General features: G+C 36.3%; 1 protein-coding gene, 1 non-coding gene and 2 gene segments (V, D, J or C); 2 read left to right on the top strand and 2 right to left on the bottom strand.

Moving 5' to 3' along the window:
- The window catches only part of grb10a (growth factor receptor-bound protein 10a), a 55,447-nt gene extending 48,130 nt beyond the window's left edge, over positions 1–7,317 (top strand). For both annotated transcript variants that reach the window (XM_016551691.1, XM_016551692.1), the window contains exons 7-17: positions 427–542; positions 2,137–2,211; positions 2,461–2,598; positions 3,570–3,680; positions 3,875–3,973; positions 4,548–4,625; positions 5,042–5,158; positions 5,253–5,319; positions 5,442–5,529; positions 5,614–5,707; positions 6,270–7,317. In XM_016551691.1, coding sequence (XP_016407177.1) covers positions 427–542; positions 2,137–2,211; positions 2,461–2,598; positions 3,570–3,680; positions 3,875–3,973; positions 4,548–4,625; positions 5,042–5,158; positions 5,253–5,319; positions 5,442–5,529; positions 5,614–5,707; positions 6,270–6,416 — 1,130 coding nt within the window. In that variant the 3' untranslated portion in view covers positions 6,417–7,317. The remainder of the gene's footprint in view (positions 1–426; positions 543–2,136; positions 2,212–2,460; positions 2,599–3,569; positions 3,681–3,874; positions 3,974–4,547; positions 4,626–5,041; positions 5,159–5,252; positions 5,320–5,441; positions 5,530–5,613; positions 5,708–6,269) is intronic.
- Positions 7,318–9,653: 2,336 nt separating this feature from the next.
- On the bottom strand, positions 9,654–9,725 carry trnap-agg (transfer RNA proline (anticodon AGG)). Its single transcript has one exon. It is a non-coding gene; the product is annotated as a tRNA-Pro (tRNA).
- A 376-nt stretch (positions 9,726–10,101) lies between these two features.
- On the top strand, positions 10,102–19,627 carry LOC107739543 (Ig kappa chain V-III region NG9-like). The segment is given in 3 exon segments: positions 10,102–10,153; positions 18,420–18,482; positions 18,890–19,627. Coding segments are annotated over 2 exon segments (537 nt in total).
- LOC107739599 (Ig kappa-b4 chain C region-like) lies at positions 15,218–18,021 on the bottom strand. The segment is given in 2 exon segments: positions 15,218–15,664; positions 17,961–18,021. Coding segments are annotated over 2 exon segments (441 nt in total).
- Positions 19,628–20,005: the final 378 nt, after the last annotated feature.

Consider the following 20,005-nt stretch of genomic DNA (forward strand, 5'->3'; position numbering starts at 1 on the left):
ATATATACACACACAGCAAATAATTTAAGTATTTTTATAGATTGATTATATAATTTGCTTAATATTTTATACTTAAATATTCTCGTTTTAATGTTTTTATATGTGTATATATGTATGTATGCAGTGTGTATACATGTCATTTTTTGGAAGAAATTATACATGTATTAAAAACATTGTTTAAATGTGCTTTTTTTTTTTTACATGCTTTAACTACTGTGGCTTAGTGGTTAGCAAAAAAAATGTAATAAAAATGTCCCCTTGACAAACTTTTTAATATACCCCAGCTTCAGAGGTCACAACACATCCCATATGCTCTGATACAAAGTGTTCTGCGATCTTAAAATGATCTTGTGAAAATCCGTTAGAGCAGTAACAGCCACCTTGCCAGTAACTAACACCGTTTTGATGCGATCTGTTTGAATACAGAGAGGTGCCTGGAAGATCATGAACTGGTTGTTCCTGTGCAGGCCTGCATGTCTCCGGAGAGCAAGTTTCTCTTCAGGAAGAACTACGCCAAGTACGAGTTCTTCAGAAACCCACTGGTGAGTTGTCACAGAGAACAACCGTTTTACTTCAGCCCACCCATGTGTTTCCTTGCCTCTCAAGACCACCACTTCAAGCTTAAATCCTTTGAAATTAAAGTCCGATTATCCTCGAAAATCTTGCCAAGAACACTTGATTCATGACCTGTGAGCTATAAATCCCTTAAATATGTAAATATCTCCAAAAAACGTCATGTTCCCACATTTCTGTTTTCCATATGCGAGAAAAACCTCCTTGTTAATCCATTTCCAGCCATTTAAGCACAGCTTGCACGTGTTCCACCTCACTAAGCAAGTAACCTGCTTTTTTCTTATAAGCCAGTACTCAACACCTTTTAACTGATGGCATTTTGACAAGTACATTTGAATGTGTCGTATAAGCGTATTACGGTGTGAACACTGTGAAACATTTTATCCTGCTTTGTAAGCCATGGACTTTTTGTATGCTTGGAAAAAATGTTGATGCAAAAGCTTAATCTTATTTGAGCCTCTGCTTTAGTACGGTATGTACAGTGTGTGCCAGCACTTGAGGCATCTTTGGGCCAGTTAGTCCGAGTCTGTTTTGACAGAGCACTTAACCTGCTCTTGGTAATCCGTGGCTTTGGCAAATGCTTAGTGCAACTCACCTAAATTAGCTTTAGATGAGTTTCAGCTCGTGTGTTTGCTTGAATTCATGCATGTTTCTTACCATGATCCTGTAACTCAACTGGTAAAGAGTCACGCCTCGATTTACTGGTTGTTCAAAAATTGAGTTGTTGATTAGTGTGATCAGCTAATCTATTTATTACTCCTCTAAATGAATAATTATAATTAATTTTGGGTGTGTGTGTATATATATATATATACACACACACACACACACACACACACACACACACACACACACAGTGGTAGGTAGTACTGATCACATGTAATCTGGATACATAATCAGATTCCGAAAATTAAGTACTTGTAATTAAATATTACATTTTAAAATGCTCAATCACATTAGTTACTTTTTTATAGATTGCATGATTACATATTATTCACACAATGGCAGTAAATTATTCATAATTTGGTTTGCTGGTATGCTCTATTTCTTATTTTTTCCTTTTTAAAATTCTACCACTTTTATGTAATTGGAAAGTCTTCCTTTGCATCAACCCACAACCCATTCATGAGCCCCAGCTTGGGAAACCCTGGCATAATGCAATATTTAGTACACTTCATGATGTTGAATGTAATAAATATTAAAAGTAATAAACATTTACAGAAAGAGAATTCAGTTAAAACTTTAACAAAAAGGTGCCAATTTGAACCTTTGTAACAAATTCAGAGCTTGTTCCATTCTTTCCCCTCAGTTTAGTAACAATCATCTTATGTAATTGTCTACTAAGAAAGGCATCTGCTCTTGGTGAGGTGATCCTAAAACAGATTAATTATATATGGCTTCCTTAGTAATCATTCAGACTAATCAATGAAGAAAAAAAAAACATTTTCTCAACCCTACTTCATACACACACTAGTTGTTCCATTAAGTTTCTTGTGAACTACTGGTATATGTTCAGTGCAGACGGTCTTTTCTTACTTCTCACCCTTTATCTTTCTCTCACAGAACTTCTTTCCGGAGCAGATGGTAGCATGGTGTCAGGAAACGAATGGCTCTATCCCACAGTCACAGCTCTTACAGGTGAGGAAAACATGCAAATTGATCTGTGACATGGCAAAATCTGGATTAGCCCACATTATGAACCTGTACATCACACTTGCATGACTGTTGCAGCTGAATTAGGATTTTAGTGGATTCAAACAGCTTTTGAAATGCATCCTCATGTCTTGTGATAGCAAAGAGGCCGCGTTATTGAAGCATGAAAGGCATCCAGGTTTGAAGAGCTCATTTTCCAGATGGTCCTCTGCTTTTTTCCCCCCTCCTGCACAGAATTTCTTGAATTCCAGCAGCTGTCCAGAGATCCAGGGCTTCATTTATATGAAAGAGACGGGCCGCAAGTCCTGGAAGAAGCTCTACATGTTCTTGCGCCGTTCTGGGCTGTACTACACTACTAAAGGAATGTCTAAGGCAAGCTTCTCTTTAATATTAGAATATGAATTCAAGTCTTTGAATTTCACATCTCTGAAAAAGTGTCTGTTATTCCTAAACTTTCTTGCAAATAAATACAGTGCGGTCCAAAAGTCCATGTTGAAAGACTGGGATTCATAATGTAACTGGAAATAAATTTTTTGTGATTTAATTTTGACTTAAAGATTTCTAGGTCATCAACATATTCATGTCAAATAAATATTTAATGAATTGTTATATAATTGTTATTGTAATGTTATAAGGACATTAGTTGTAATTTTATCATTATTAATACATTATTATTATTATTATTAATAGATATAAATAAACAAATAAGCATATTTATGTTAATTTTTCCATTTAACTTTTAGTTTTCTTTAGAATTTCAAATAAATATTGAATGAATTGTTATATAATTGTTATTGTAATGTTATAAGGACATTAGTTGTAATTTTATCATTATTAATAAATTATTAATATTATTATTAAAAATAGATAAACAAATAAGCATATTTGTTAATTTTTCCATTGAACTTTTTATTTTCTTTAGAATTTCAAATAAATATTGAATGAATTGTTATATAATTGTTATTGTAATGTTATAAGGACATTAGTTGTAATTTTATCATTATTAATTATTAATATTATTATTAAAAATAGATATAAATAAACAAATAAGCATATTAATGTAAATTTTTCCATTGAACTTGTAATTTTCTCAATTTGTTTTGCAAATAATACAAATTGTAATAAAAAATGCATCAAATTAGTTTAGAATAATAGCAAATAGAATTTTCACTACAAATGAAATGCTAAATAGACTTTTTACTAGTGGTCTCAGACTTTTGGACCATGTTGTATTTTATTTTAATAAAGAATTTCAGGATAACTGTTTCACTGTTCATAAGAGTCATTATGTAGGTCTGTCTTTGGGAGCTGTATTGTGATGAATTTTTAATTGGGTTGTTTAGGAGCCAAGGCACCTGCAGTTACTGTCGGACTTAGAGGAGAGCAATGTTTTCACTGTGACGACAGGCAGAAAGATGCACAACGCGCCCACAGACTACCAATTCTGCATTAAGGTGAGCAGGATGACGGTCAGTAAATGAACAAAATCATTGACATTGAGAATGGAGGAGGCATGGCTGGCACAATTTCCAAATCAATGATTTTCCCCCTTTAAATAACTACCCATGCCTCACCTGGTACAGTGCATGCTAGTCGTTATTAACTTGAGCGCCTTGATTTGACAGTAGATATATTGCTTGATTGACAGCCCAGTAAGGGCAGGACAGAACAGAAGGAGTTGAAGATGCTGTGTGCCGAGGACGAGCAGAGCCGTACGTGCTGGATGACTGCTTTCAGACTGCTCAAGGTATACAGTAAAAACAGAAAAAATAATGACATATTATTACAATTTAAATAACTTGTTTCTGTTTTAATATATTTTAAAATCCAATTTATTCCTATGATAGTAAAGCTGAATTTTCAGCAGCCAATAATCAAGTCTTCAGTATCTGCTTAATATTTTATGGAAATCATGGTACAGTTTTTTCAGCATTCTCTGATGAACAAAAAAGTTAGTTCATTTATTTGAAATAGATTGTTTTGTAATATTATAAATGTCTTTACTGTCAGTTTTGGACAATTTAATGCATCCTGGCTCATATTACTGACTCAAACCTTTGAACGGCAGTGTACTAGACAACTATAAGTGAGCCTTTTGTTGGATTATTTCTTGACAAGCTTATTTCAGCACGCACCAGATTAAATGTTTTATTTTGTTTAATTTTTTTGTTGTTTGCTAGTAAACTTATTATACAAGTATATAAAATGATTATTATTTAGCTACTACAGATTTGTGGTGAACAAGCTGTCCCTCAGATATCTTCCGCACACACTCTTGTCCATTCTTATTAACTCAGACAAACACACTCTTTTCTTTCTAGTTTGGAATTCTCCTATATCAGAACTACAAGAGCCCACACCAGAGAAAGACTGCCATATCAAACTTCACCACACCTGTGGTAAGAAACACATTAACATGTTCCTCAGTGCTGACTCTCTAGTGCACTTGATGGGTTAAATGTGCTGTTTTCACGCTTCTGTGAGTTCACCTGGTATTACATGCACCCCGTGTTGCTGAGAGTTCACCTAATCTGCTCCTAACAGTATGAACAGCGTTCTAATGAAGCGTGTGGCTATAGATTCCTTTACGCCGATTTGCATTGGGAACTTTCATGCAGGGGAAATGTATGAACACAGGAGTTGCTGTAGGGATTAATTTAGAAGGTATTTAATAAGGCTTTAGTGGTTTAATTAGAGAGGATTAATGCTGATCATAGCAGGTTGTCTGTTATGTCTTTAGTTATTTCTACATGTAAATGAACGCTTGTTTTGTAATAAACGGCTGAGCTAAATAAGTGTAATATTATTTTTATAGCGGAGTGTGTCCGAGAATTCGCTGGTGGCCATGGATTTCTCAGGAAGGACGGGTCGTGTGATTGACAACCCTGTGGAGGCTCAGAGCGCTGCCATGGAAGAGGGACACACTTGGAGAGTGAGTAGTTCAATACATGTATACTTGGATAATGAATTAGGGGTTTTAAGGTCTTTTTTATGCATTTATAACTATTTTTAAAATCTCTGTACAGAAACGGGGTCAGAGAATGAATGTTTTGGGAAGCCCCAGTCCTCTACATCCTTCACCGTTAAGCTCAGGTGAGTGTCGCAGCATTTACTTACTGTTTAGCACCTTCAACACCAGTTGATTTAAGTGGTACTTCAATAGATATAACAATATTTCATGCCAGTAAATGTGGACTTTGCGTTTATGTCCCCAGTGATCCACAGGACGCAGTTATGGTTCCATGGCCGAATTATGAGAGAGGAGTCCCACAGGATGATTATGCAGCAGGGCCAAGTTGATGGGTATGACATTTTCCACATTTATAGTCAGTATTAATTGCTGTTTTATAAGGGGGTAGTGAAATTAATCAGTGTTTTGTCTCACAGGTTATTCCTATTGAGAGACAGCCAGAGCAACCCAAAAGCATTTGTTCTCACGCTGTGCCATCATCAGAAGATTAAACACTTCCAGATTTTACCTGTGAGTCCCTAATAAACACTCAATACAAACTGCCCTTTTGCATGTATTAATGTTCATACAAGTATAAAGAGCAGGGCAAACTGCTATATATATATTTTTCATATAGACATATTATATAGTCATGTTACCTTATACTTAAAAAAGGCGTAATTTACAGCTGTCAGTGATTGAGAGAGGTACATGAGAAAATTAAATGTTAAAATATTTTTTTGGATACATTTATTTTTAAATTAATTTGAAAAATAATTTTGTAATTTTTGTGAAAGCAAATGTTATTTGTATATAAATATTAATATTTAATATTATATAGATTTATTTAATATACTGTTATATGTTATAAATATATAAGTAAATAATGTAAAAATATATTAAATAACTATGAATGGAATTGTGCCTTAGTAATTCACAGTTTACCTCAGTCACCTTAACATTATGCCACATTTTTATTTGTAAGATTGTCTCTCTATAGGCTCTTGTTATCTTGATAGGAGAGTTCAGCGATTTAAAAATTGATTGACTGATTTAAAAATCTGTTTTATTTTCACCGCTTTCTCTCTGGCAGTTTGAGGAGGAAGGCCAGGTCTTTTTTAGCCTTGATGACGGCTCTACCAAGTTCACAGACCTGATCCATCTGGTAGAGTTCTACCAGCTCAACAGGGGCATCCTGCCCTGCAAACTCAAACACCCCTGCACCATGGTGGCCTTATGACCCCCTCCTGATCTTTACAAACAACACACACACACACACAAAAGTAACTGAGAAACTGGATGCTTTTTTCAATAATAATTTCCAGTCATTTTCACAATAAGCTGACGCAACCCACAGGCATGAAAAAGATCTCTGTTTTTCTCACTGCTCTGGGATTAGCATGGAAACGTTTGGGAATAATTATGGGACAAGATCAACTTCCCGGACACCCTGTCCTTTGGTTTTGACAAGGGTGGCGTTTTTTTAAAAAAAAATTTTAAACAGTCTCTGTGGTGATATTCATGAACTTTTAACTGAAATCAAGACTTTTTCATCATTCAGGACATGACACTAGACACCCCCCCCATGAACTGATTGGATCGGGACGGTCGTTTCGTGTGGTGTGTCTGCGGGGACTTGCATTGCAAAAAGTTACTTGATGACGATTGATATGTATTATGTTATTTCCTACCTGAACATTTTGCACTCTCAAGCTGACAACAGGTGATCCGCTTCATCCTGAGCTTACCGCAACAACTATTACCCATTTGCCTTCCTCCTACAGCTCACCCTTTCATTTTTTGTCCTCTTCTAAACTCTTCCTGGGGATTCCCTGTGTAATGATGGATTAGTGCAGCAGAGATGACAGTAGTGTCAATTTGAGGTGACAAATCCTCAGCCAAATAATGTAACCCGGTCTTTCATACATCGCTATGTCTATGTCAGCGAGGAGGGACTAGCCACAAGGGGTAGCAGACTTGCACTTCAATAAATTATACTTGATTGCTATGCTTTACCAGCATAATAATTAGTTACGTTTGGAGTTCTAATCAAGCTTTGCCTTAAAGGAATGTTCTGGGTTAAATATAACTTAAGCTCCATCAACATTCTCCATCGCATGCTGTTGATTACAACAGAAAATGTACTTTAAAAAACAAAAAGCATGTCGACGGTCACCTGCTTATAATGCAGCTCCATTTTTCTAAATGAACTTGCTTTGTAAGTGGATTTCAATCAACATATTCAGTATTCAATTTGTTTCCAAGCTGTCAGACAAGAATTTCTGTTATAAATTAAATTATGCCACAGAGTCGCACCATAGTTTAAAGGGACAGTTCACTCAAAAATGAAAATTGTCATCATTTGTCAAAGTGGTCATCCTGATGTTGTTCCAAACATGTATGACTCCCGTTTTTCAGTGAGACACAAAATAAAATATTTTGATGAATGTTTTTGCTCTTACAGTGAAAGTCAGTGGGGCCCAAAACAGCATTTGGACACTACTGATTACAAAAAGACATTTTTCGAAATAGTCCAAATTCATAATAATATTTTATGTTTAGTTTAGGTATTATAAATATTCTAATATTTTCTTTTGTGTTCCACAGGGGGAAAAAAGTAAGAATTTTTATTTTTGAGTAAATTGTCCCTTTAACTCAAAATGTAGTAGTTTAGGGCGCAAAGGTTTTAAGAATTATCCATATCATTTTAATCCAGATCACTTGTTCTCTTTAAGAAGACAATGGCCTGTTTAAGCCCACTGAATTTGCAATTTTTCCTGTCAAAATGCACGTATTTCGCTCCTGGCGTTGAAATGCCATATTGATTGTGTGCAGTTTATATTTGGAGCCATCAAAAACTTGACTCGGGCCTCAAAGGGCCACTGAAACTTGACCCAGGCCTCTTCGGTATGGTGTATCCCTACCAGAGCACAATTCAAGAGGGTTGTTATTCGTTTCCTACACTGACTCCAGGTCGTGTTACTTAGCTATTAGTATAGCCCGAAGCTTAACAACTGCCTTTTCAAATTACTGTGCTGTTCTTGAGCCATGTTAAACCCCTAAAAGTGACAGGCCAGGCCCGGACTGAGCACCTGCGGGGACGCTCGAGGACTTTGCAAAGTCCCGTCTCACGGGCGTGTCCGTAATCCTCCGGGGCTGCGTGACATAATGCAGTGAGGAGATTATCTCCCGTGCCAGTTTTGCAAAAGGAGGTTAGCGGCAAAAAGGCTGGTGTACGGTTACCTGCGGCGCTACTTCAGCAGTCTCCTGTCTGTCCCTGACGACTGCCTTGTTACCCTTCCAACACTGGCCCAGCAAGACTAAGCTATGGTTTTATATGCTAGCTCTGACAGCTGACTGTTATACTGCTGAGCTAGAACCACACGCGCCTAGGACGAGTGTGTACGATGCACACTGCGATTGTCAAACACTTTATACCACGAAAGCACCTTTAGATTTTCACATTGGATTCATGCTGCTTAACGTATGTGAAACGCTTTAAGAACGTGTTTCATCTCAGATGTTCGCTACGACCCTATCTTACGTTAACGCTTCTTTGCCGCTTCATACGTAAATCGACTTTGTAAATTGTTACGAAAAGTACAAGCTTGACGCATTCATTGTAAGGGATTGCGGTTGGCTTTTCATCACATGTTAGATTTAGTAATTTGGTCACAGTTCCAGCCTGCATGAGTTAGACAAGTACGCCTGAAAACAAAATATGTTCTAATTGGAATACGTTAGTGTGAACGCTGATTCGTTCCGTCCTACTCGAGCTCGAAGTGTTTGGATAATGCTTCTTTTTTATCAGACTTGTGCTGTGTGGCTCACAATTATGAAAAGCCAAACATGCATGTAAAATCAACTTCCCCGATCTTTAATATGCCGTGTTGGTGGATTTCTTTGAACACATGTGATTTGAGATTATTGCACATGTATGTTTGGCTCAAATGCAGCTTTGTCTATTAGAAACATGGCAACAGTCACGCTCTTCTAAGTATGCGAAGCCTAAGGAGAGGTAGTAGATCTAACACTGTATTAAAACACCATCTATGACTATATAAATGTGGTGCGCTCCAAAACAGAATGAAGATGTTGTGCATAAATTGCAAATTATGCATATTCCCTCTCGATTTGTACCAGTGTGAAATATTTGTAGCTTATATTGTGTTTTCATTTTTATGTCACAAATGTCTTTTTATAAAGAGTATATATCACAGTATTAAATGTAAAAAATGTCTTCTGTTGTCTTTATTTCTCTATTGGTTTGATGTTCAGAATGTTTAGATTAGGCCTATTAGATTATGTGATTGCCCAGTCTACTATTACATCCAATGGTTTTCTCATTCATAAGTGCTTTAAAAATACTTTTAAAAGATTGAAGCTTAACAGTTTAAGATAGATAGATACATGAATTATTGTATATTTCTCTTTATGTGGTTAATATAAATTAAATTAAATAAAATGATGCAAACGTGGACTCGTCCGGGATTTGAACCCAGGACCCTCTCGCACCCTAAGCGAGAATCATACCCTAGACCAACAAGCCTTAAAGGGGTCATATGATGCTATTTTAAAGATCATTATTTTGTGTATTTGGTGTAACAGAATATGTTGACATGCTTTAATGTTCAAAAAACACATTATTTTTCAAATACTGTACATTATTGTAGGTCCTCTATGCCCCACCTCTCTCAAACACGCCGTTTTCAACAAAGCCCCCTCCTTTGACAAGCACAGTCTGCTCTGATTGGCCAGCTGAACCAGTGCATTGTGATTGGCCGAACACAACAAGCACGCGTCGGAAATGTAACGCCTGGATTTGAGACTTTAGTCTTTGCAACTTTACAGATCTTCTTTATGCACCAAGAGCTTGTGACACTCCAAAGAGAAAGGAAAAATTTAAATCGCATCATATGACCCCTTTCAAAATTATAGGTAGGACTGTGGGCCACGTTGCACACGACCATCGATGAAGTGAGTTTGGGATGCTTATTTTAATGGCGCCATCTGGTGGCATAAACCTGTCACAGAGGTGCCCATAAATACAAATTACCTAGATTAATTTCAGCAAAGTAGCAATTAGTTTGCCACACTATAGCTGTGTTTAAAAGCCTGCAAAAAAATTAAAAACTTGATGTCTATGTCTTCTGAAAACTGAATGACATTAAAATATGACTATGAATATATACTTGGAGAAAATATCTTCTGGTAGCTGGTCTACCTTAGTCTTTTACAAAGGACTTAAGACATAGGCTAAGCAATGTTGCTGAATTAAAATATTATGTTCATAGCATAATCGATAGTTGTTAACGTGCACACCAACGTGGTACAGGTATACCAGGTGTGATTTGGAAAAAAACTAAATTCTTGATAAAACTTTGCTCAAGGTAAATACCAATTCTACTACTGCTAAAAAGTGAGTTAAAATGGACTAAGCTTTATGAGACAGAATACTTTAATAAATATGCTTAAAACGTGTGCTGTTTTGTGCTGAAATAGGACAACTGACGATTGTTGGTCTTGTTGTAGACCATACACTACTACAGGAATATTTCAGATTCTTCTTGATATTGGTGGTGCAGAAAGTTCACTTTGCACGGTCGCGTTACATTTATCCCGTAAATTGAGTTCAGCTGGTTCGTTGGTCTAGGGGTATGATTCTCGCTTTGGGTGTGAGAGGTCCGGGATTCAAATCCCGGACGAGCCCGCCTTTTTCATTGCCAAATACAGGGGAAAAGATCAGATCAAAGTTAAGATAGCCTGTGAAACATTGAGGTTTCCTCTTGACTGTTGCAGTAACTCGTAAAGCCTTTAAACCTGACCAGTGGCCAAGAAATAACATTACTTGTCTAAGATTTCCGATTCCCACTGCCAACTAAGATTTTATCAAAATTTGGAGTGTGGATACTACTGTATTCAAGGCAAAAATTATTTTTCAAACATTTGATTACTTGAGTGATCACGCCATCAAAGCAAAATAAAATATAGATATTTATTTAGAAATTGAATTAAGGAAAACAAATAACAACTACATGAACTATTTGCAACTTTTTGTACATATGTACAACTCAGTAACCCGTTAGCTATAAATAGTTACTGTAAAATTGTGCCAATTCCAGGATTGTAGAAACTTTAAAGGTTTTGGGCTCATCCCGGATTTGAACCTAGGACCTTTCGCACCCTAAGCGAGAACCATAACCCTAGACCAGGGATGGGCAACTTTGATAATGACGAGGGCCAACATTTTTTCTGCTTTATACCAAGGGGCCAGATTACTAATCCACGTCCACACACCTTTTACACCGTTTTACTAAATTTCCTTTTTATTGAAGGAAATGGAAGTATAACTAATGTCATTTGTTTTTAAAGATTTTATTAAGTATAAAACTTGTGCAGTTAGGCTAATTCAGAAGGAAAACTTTGTTGTCAGTGGACAGAAATATTACCCTGACTTATCCACAGTAATTTCACACTTGTCTAGCACAAATATGTCGCTTTGTTTCATGATTACAGTGTATACGTTTTTCTTTATTTACTCTCAAAAATTGGAAGTGAAATGTGACAACGCCCCGTAGGTGGAGTACATTGTAACATCTGAGGGGCACGTTGTAACATGACCATATGACAGCTTTCAATGTTATCTGATCGAATGAAAAAAGTATACAAGACAAACTAAAATATTTTGTCAATAAAATAAAATAATTATTTATTTCAAATAAAATAATGGCGTTTTTTAAGAATTAAAAATAATCTGATTTTGGAGTTTGACAATGAACACATTGCAACCATGCTTGGGACGGCCCACATAAACGAGCCAAATGCTTTACGTGTCTTGAAATAATAATTTCTTAACATTAAACATTGACTGTCAGTCTTTATTCACCTGTTTCTCGTCGTTTATCATTAAAATTTATTAAAGTAAATAGTGTGAATTACCCCCATCTGCGCAACTGGAGTTTAAAACTGGTTACTGTCTTCTGATAGTTAGCGAAGCATTAAAAAATTATCTAAACTGATAAATAACAGATTGGAGATTAAAATAATAGCGGCTTTGTCTCTTTTTAAATGAGTAATAAAAACTGAGATGAAAATTTTACTTAAGCCAGAAATATAATTTTACTATGGTAAAATAAATGTTCAGCGATATCTTCAAAAAACTTTTGAATTTTGGTGCACTTTTTTTCTCTATATAATGTTGATATGGTAACTAGTAAATGCTGTAAATTTGGTTATGCTAGCATGTGTGGAAATATTTAAACCACGTGTGTTACAATTTACCCCGCGTGCCCCGCGCTCCCCTACTCACCCTCATTGTTCCAAACCTATATATATAGAAATTCATATCATCAGCTGATTTAGAGAATATAAAATAAGCAATCCACAGATCCACTGCAGGTGGTGAGATCAGGATGTAGTTTAGACTTAATTTCCTGCAAATACTGTATATGCATTACTTAACCTATATGTTTCTTATATTTATGTTTTTGACCTGAGTACGTGCAGTAAAAATTATGTTAAATTTGACCTTTAACTAATATGTTTTGACTTTATATCTTAAAGTCAAGTCCTTTACTGTCATTATGTATGATCAGCTAAATGTGAAAAATGCTTAGTGCTTGTAGTGTAACAGTAATAAATATTGTGTGCTCAGCCTGACAGATGCCTTATAACTAAGTGTGAGACTTTTAAATGTGCTCATCAGTTTTATATTATTCTGTTTTCTGTCTCTCTCTTCAGGTTCTGTGGGGCACATTCTGACTCAATCTGAAGATCAAACAGTGAATCCTGATCAAACTGTTACTATTCACTGTAAACACACACCAGCATTAAAATGTGGGAATCCAAAAAATAGCTCTCAATATTGCATGTCCTGGCACCATCAGATTCCTGGAGAAGCTCCTAAACTCCTGACCTATTACACATCAGAGAGAGCTTCAGGTGTTTCTTCTAGATTCAATGGCAGTGAAAGTGGAAACCACATGGATTTTACTCTGACCATCAGTGGAGTCCAGCCTGAAGATTCAGGAGATTATTACTGTCAGAGTCAACACAATAAGACTGGAGACTCAAAGAACCCAGACTGGGTGTTCACACAGTGTAAAAGCATCGTACAAAAACCTCCTCGGGTGAGACTGCAGCGCTGCAGCTTTGAGCTTCTGCAGATGTTGATGTTGAAGATCATTATTCATCTCACTGACTCACTGTTGATAAAGAAAAGTTCATGGCCAAAGCCAATGAAATGAAAATAAATGTCACATTCTAGTTAATTTTCTAGTTAATAATAAATCTTTATGTACGATACAGAAGCATAATTAAACTTGTTTTTTATTTAGATCATTTCCCAAATGTATTCTTATGTAGAAATGACTTGTGTTGCATGTAATTAAATGAAAATACAAACGATACAATATTAATAATGATATAGATTTAGTTACATTTACATAAATTGTCTTCTTATAGATGCATATTTGATTGCTTCTCCATCATTTAGTTATTATAATGAAATATCATGGAATGTTGTCATTTATTTTGTGACCCTATTTTTCTCAAAACAAAATCTACAACATGAAAAGATTTTTAAAAATTTTTTCAGGTTCACATTTACAGTGTGATTCTTGACAGGAGTCTGTAGAGTGGAGAGTGTTTTGCATGTTTACTGCTTCACACACAAAATGATCGGAGTGTGTTCAGTCCTGCCGGAGTCACTGATACACCTCCTAAACTCCTGATCTACTATACAAGTAAGCTTGGCTCTGGAGTTTCAAACAGGTTCAGTGGAAATTATTCTCGATATGAATTTTTGCTGAATATACATGGAGTCCAGCTTGAGGATGAAGGAGATTATTACTATATGGGGTTTTATTCTAAAACAGTGTTCACACAGTGAAACAGCATCGTACAAAAACCTCCCTCTCAGTCTGACGACACAGTACAGGTGCATCTCAATAAATTAGAATGTCGTGGAAAAGTTAATTTATTTCAGTAATTCAACTCAAATTGTGAAACTTGTGTATTAAATAAATTCAATGCACACAGACTGAAGTAGTTTAAGTCTTTGGTTCTTTTAATTGTGATGATTTTGGCTCACATTTAACAAAAACCCACCAACTCACTATCTCAACAAATTAGAATACTCCATAAGACCAATAAAAAAAAACATTTTTAATGAATTGTTGGCCTTCTGGAAAGTATGTTAATTTACTGTACATGTACTCAATACTTGGTAAGGGTACTTAAAGCAAAAGGAGCCCCTACCAAGTATTGAGTACATGTACAGTATATGAACATACTTTCCAGAAGGCCAACTATTCACTAAAAATGTTTTTTTTATTGGTTTTATTTTATTGGTTTTTGTTAAATGTGAGCCAAAATCATCACAATTTAAAGAACCAAAGACTTAAACTACTTCAGTCTGTGTGCATTGAATTTATTTAATACACGAGTTTCACAATTTGAGTTGAATTACTGAAATAAATGAACTTTTCCACGACATTCTAATTTATTGAGATGCACCTGTACATGCACCCATGCAGTAACTATGAACTAATTTCTATTAAATGAGAAATTCATTTCTCAGTATGAACGTAATCAATCTACACTTTCTGTCTATGACTCTATAATGAAAATTTTTTTTCATTCTTCCTGTTCAAATGCATAAATCCTGACACCCATTTGAAGACTTCAGACTACTAGCCCTAATTTGAATGTAATCTAAGTTAAATAAGCTAGAAGTAATCAATAACGCCATCTTATAGTCACTGTGATTTCTCAAATAACTTATTTTAGTTTTTGACATAATATATATGTATATATGTTAAATAAATGTAGCCAAATGCTCGATGCAGCTCATCATGAATAAATAAATACAATCAAATAAAAGTGGTATTTCATGTGTGTTTTTTGTTTTAAAATGTTTAATATAGCAGTGAGAATTTAACACCATATTTAAGACAAAATGCTTTTAATTGGCAAGAATAAAATGCTCAACAAAACATTCATAGAATTGCAGTTGTAACAAATAATATATGAACAATATACTAACAGCATGACAGATTAATTGTTGAGCAGTGGCTGATTTAGGACAGTGTGTGTGTGTGTGTATATTTCATTCATCGCACTGCTGTGTGTTGAGGCTCTTGGTCACTGCACTGTGGGATGGGTGAGTGGCGTCACAGTTGACAGTTGTTGCTCTGCTCCACTCACTCTCAGTGAGGCTCAGGCTGCTGCTCCAGCTGTACAGTCCATCCTTCTGCAGCTGACTGGGACTCAGATCGACACCAGAGCTCCTGCTGCTGCCGTCCACCTTCCAGCTCAGCTTCCAGTCAGAGGGGAATCCCTTACTGGCCACACACAGCACTGTAGCCTTACCCTGCTGCAGCTCGTCTCTGGAGGGAGGCAGCACTGTGAGAGCGGGACGAGCCGCAGCTAAAGGCTGCAGCTCGTCTCTGGAGGGTGGCAGCACTGTGAGAGCGGGACGAGCCGCAGCTAAAGAGAGACAGAGATAGAAACTGTGATGTTTCATTCTTCTGAAAAACAGCTCTGTCAGTCTTTCTGAGAGTCTTTCACTTCCCTTTAAGAGATTCAAAGTTAATCATGCAAATCTGAGTGTAACAGTCCATAAAAACACATTTACTAACTCATAATATTTAGATTTTAGACAATCCGTATTTATTATAATATATGGTAACACTTTACAATAAGGTTTCATTTGTTAACTTTAACCTTAGAAACCTATAGTTAAGATGAGCTAATACTACAAAAGCATTTATTAATCTTAGTTAATGTTAATTTCAACATTTAATACAAAAAAAAAGTTTTATCTGTTCATATTGTTTAATGGACCTGAGCTAACATGAACTAACAATGAACAGTTATTTTTTATTAATTAACATTAATAAAGATTAATGATTGCCATATCAAATGTATTGCTCATTGTTAGTTGGCTAATGCATTAGGTTAGTGTAAATTAAAAAAAAGTCAAGATGTATAACTATATCAGACTAAAATGTACATACTGGTTTTAAATATCTAGCTTTCAGATTCTGATTTGTAATAATATACTCCGACTTTAAAAAGAAAATTATTTTGTATTTTATTCAATAAATATTTCACAGAAAAGTACGATTTTGTATTTTGTTTCAATATTAAAATATCAAAGTATAAAAGAAAAAAATATTTTCATAAAGACATTTAGATTTATAATATGATATATAACAATATATTTAGATTTTTATATTTGTTTAGTTTCCAATTATAGAGTAATGTAACTGACGTCTGAAACTGGAGTAAGATATATTTCTCATGCGAAACACATAAAAAAAACCAAGAATATATTAACAATTATAATTTACCAATTAGATAAATCAATTATTGATTGTGGTCATGTTACACAAAGTAAAATCTTCTGATTTTTTTTTTTAATCCTAGTTTGTTCTTGTATCTCTTGTTCTGTGGTTTTCTTTTTTATATAAATATTTTGTGAAATAGACAGAGATTTACTTACTTCTAACTGAGAGTAGAGTTCCTCCACAGTGATACAAACCCAATCAGTGGCTGTTCAAAAACCTCCTGCACTAAAACTGACACTGACATCAACACTCACAATAACACTGACATTGCCCTTAAGACTGACACTAAAACTAATAATGCATTTTAGCTTAATTCAGTCACATCAAAAATAGAAATACATTTTTAATGAATAAAATGCTGCAAAAGGTATTTTTATTGATTTTGAGGTAAATTCCAAGATGCATCTGAATGTGTTTTTGAGAGTGTTTTAGAGGCGGACAAAGTACTCAACTCCATTACTTGAGTGAAAGTACAGATACCGCTGGTCAAATATTACTCCATTACAAGTAAAAGTTGTAAAGACAGATTTTTACTTAAGTAAAAGTACAGAAGTACTTGCTTTTAAAAGTACTTAAGTACCAAAAGTAAATTTCCTTTTTTATGTCAATGCACATATTTTTTATTGTTGTACGTAATACTTGCAATACCTCTGAAGCAACTTACAATACATTACTTGCAATACTCCTGAAGTAACTTAGAATACATTACACCTACTGAATACACTGACTAGCTTGTAGTATCTTTGGAATAAAGAGCTTTTAGAATGTTAAAAACCTATGGGGGGAAAAAACAAAACATAAATAAATATATATAAATAAATATTTAACATCCCTACCCACCCCCAACAAAAGCAGGACGGTAGTGATCTAACACAGCTCTGACAGTGTGTGCACACATCTATGTGTAGCAATTCATCCACATTTGAACAGAGTGGACAGTGAAATCCTGTAAATACAGAGTGATAAGGAAGAAACAAAATCAAACCTGCTTTAAAAAACCCAGCAACACAACAGTAGCTGTATAATGCGCCGTGGAGCTGGTCGCAGGGCAGCCGCCCCGCCCGTCCAGGCCCCCTGCCAAACCTGGTGGCAAGCGAGAGAGCAAGAGGCCCGGAGACGGGCGACCCAGGGGTGGAGGGACGTGCTCTTCAGGAGATGGTAAGCACACCACTCCCTCCCCCGGAGGAGGGCCGGGCGGAGAATCTTTTCATCTTTTTCTGTCACTGACCTCTCGGTCGGTGGTACCCAAATTCTCGACAAGGAGCAATTCCTCTATTTCTGGGTCCCCAGAGGGGATGGGGGGTTGTGGACGATCCAGTGTGTATCACACTCACCCTCCTCTCTCGCCAGTGAGCAGCAGTGGGCGGATCGGGAGGACGAACCAACGGACTACCCACGCACCCTCTGCTCGAATGCAGGTCAGTGTTACACACACCCAGACGCCGCCTCGGACCGGCTACGAGACGCCCGGGCCGGGTCTCTGCGTTCTTCCATGCTGCCCCACTGTGGGTACGCCTGTAGTTCCGGTGATGTCACTTGCGCGGTGTCTGGGAGCCTGGCTAGAGCTACCCAACCCGTCTCGATGGCTCCGTCGAACCGTCATTAGGAAATTATAGGTTGATAAGAACGCTGGATCTTTCTGCATGTTAAATCCCAAGTAGGAGACAAAAAGTGCCTGTCTTTATGAAGGAATCATTAAATCAAAAATATCTGGCTTAGCCAGATTATCAAGTGAAATATGTTCCTTGACAGTTAGAGCGGTTGTTGTTCTCAGAAAAAACATTTACATTGTAAATTCACTTTGCATTGAACTGCATGCTTCAGTGATCTGGAGGTTTTTATATCGGTGACTTTATGATTTTATGACTGACAGCTCTCCTTCATGATAACAGATCCTAAAGCAACCATGTCTTTAATAGCCATCATTATTTGGATGCTCGCAACCTGCACCTGGAGTAAGTATATAGAAATTCATATCATCAGCTGATTTACAGAAAACTACAAATTTAGCGATCCACAGATCCACAGATGCTGAAATCAAGATGTAGTTTAGACTTAATTTCCTGCAAATACTGTGCATTAATTAACTTATATATATTCTTTTTTTTTTTACGATTTTACCTGAGCATGTGCAGTAAAACATACATTAACATTGAACTTTAACTAATATGTTTGGATCTTTAAGTCAAGTTCTTTATTGTCATTATGTATGATCAGCTAAACATGAAAAATGCTTAGTCCTTGTAGTGCAACAGTAAGAAATATTGTGTGCTCAGCCTGACAGATGCCTTATAACTAAGTGTGAGACTTTCAAATGTGCTCTTCAGTTTTATATTATTCTGTTTTCTGTCTCTCTCTTCAGGTTCTGTGGGGCAGATTCTGACTCAATCTGAAGATCAAACAGTGAATCCTGATCAGACTGTCACTATTCACTGTAAACACACACCAGCAGTGGACTGTTATAAAAAAGATACTTCGCAGTATTGTATGTCCTGGTACCATCAGATTCCTGGAGAAGCTCCTAAACTCCTGGTCTATTACACATCAGAGAGAGCTTCAGGTGTTTCTTCTAGATTCAATGGCAGTGAAAGTGGAAACCACATGGATTTTACGCTGACCATCAGTGGAGTCCAGCCTGAAGATTCAGGAGTTTATTACTGTCAGAGTCAACACAATACGGCAAAAGACCCAAAGAACCCAGTCTGGGTGTTCACACAGTGTAAAAGCATCGTACAAAAACCTCCTTATGTGAGACTGCAGCGCTGCAGCTTTGAGCTTCTGCAGATGTTGATGTTGAAGATCATTATTCACCTCAATGACTTTACACACACATACACAGAGACTTTTTAAGGCTGCTGAACTGTTGATGTTCATTATTATAACACACTCCACATATTTTATTAATAATAAACACCAGAATGTCTCAATCAGGTTTCCACATGAACTACAATCCAATAAAATCCATCCAACCTTGATGAAAGCAAACTAACCATGGCCAAAGCAACTTCTCAAATACACGCTGACGCTTTAACTAACAATATAAATAGCCCGGTTCAAGTGTGAAATAAGCCAGAATCCATATTTTGTTTTATTCTGTATTTGTTAAAAACCACAACAGGTTTTCCCTGCTATATTTGAAAATTTAAAATATATTAAAATAAAAAATTTATTAAATTCAAATACACTCTCAGTGAGGCTCAGGCTGCTGCTCCAGCTGTCCATCCTTCTGCAGCTGACTGGGACTCAGATCGACACCAGAGCTCCTGCTGCTGCCGTCCATCTTCCAGCTCAGCTTCCAGTCAGAGGGGAATCCCTTACTGGCCACACACAGCACTGTAGCCTTACCCTGCTGCAGCTCGTCTCTGGAGGGCGGCAGCACTGTGAGAGCGGGACGAGCCGCAGCTAAAGAGAGACAGAGATGGAAACTGTGATGTTTCGTTCTTCTGAAAAACAGCTCTGTCAGTCATTCGGAGTGTCT

Source organism: Sinocyclocheilus rhinocerous, unplaced genomic scaffold (genome assembly GCF_001515625.1).
Source record: "Sinocyclocheilus rhinocerous isolate Xijiao unplaced genomic scaffold, SAMN03320098_v1.1 scaffold314, whole genome shotgun sequence".
Lineage (NCBI taxonomy): Eukaryota > Metazoa > Chordata > Actinopteri > Cypriniformes > Cyprinidae > Sinocyclocheilus > Sinocyclocheilus rhinocerous.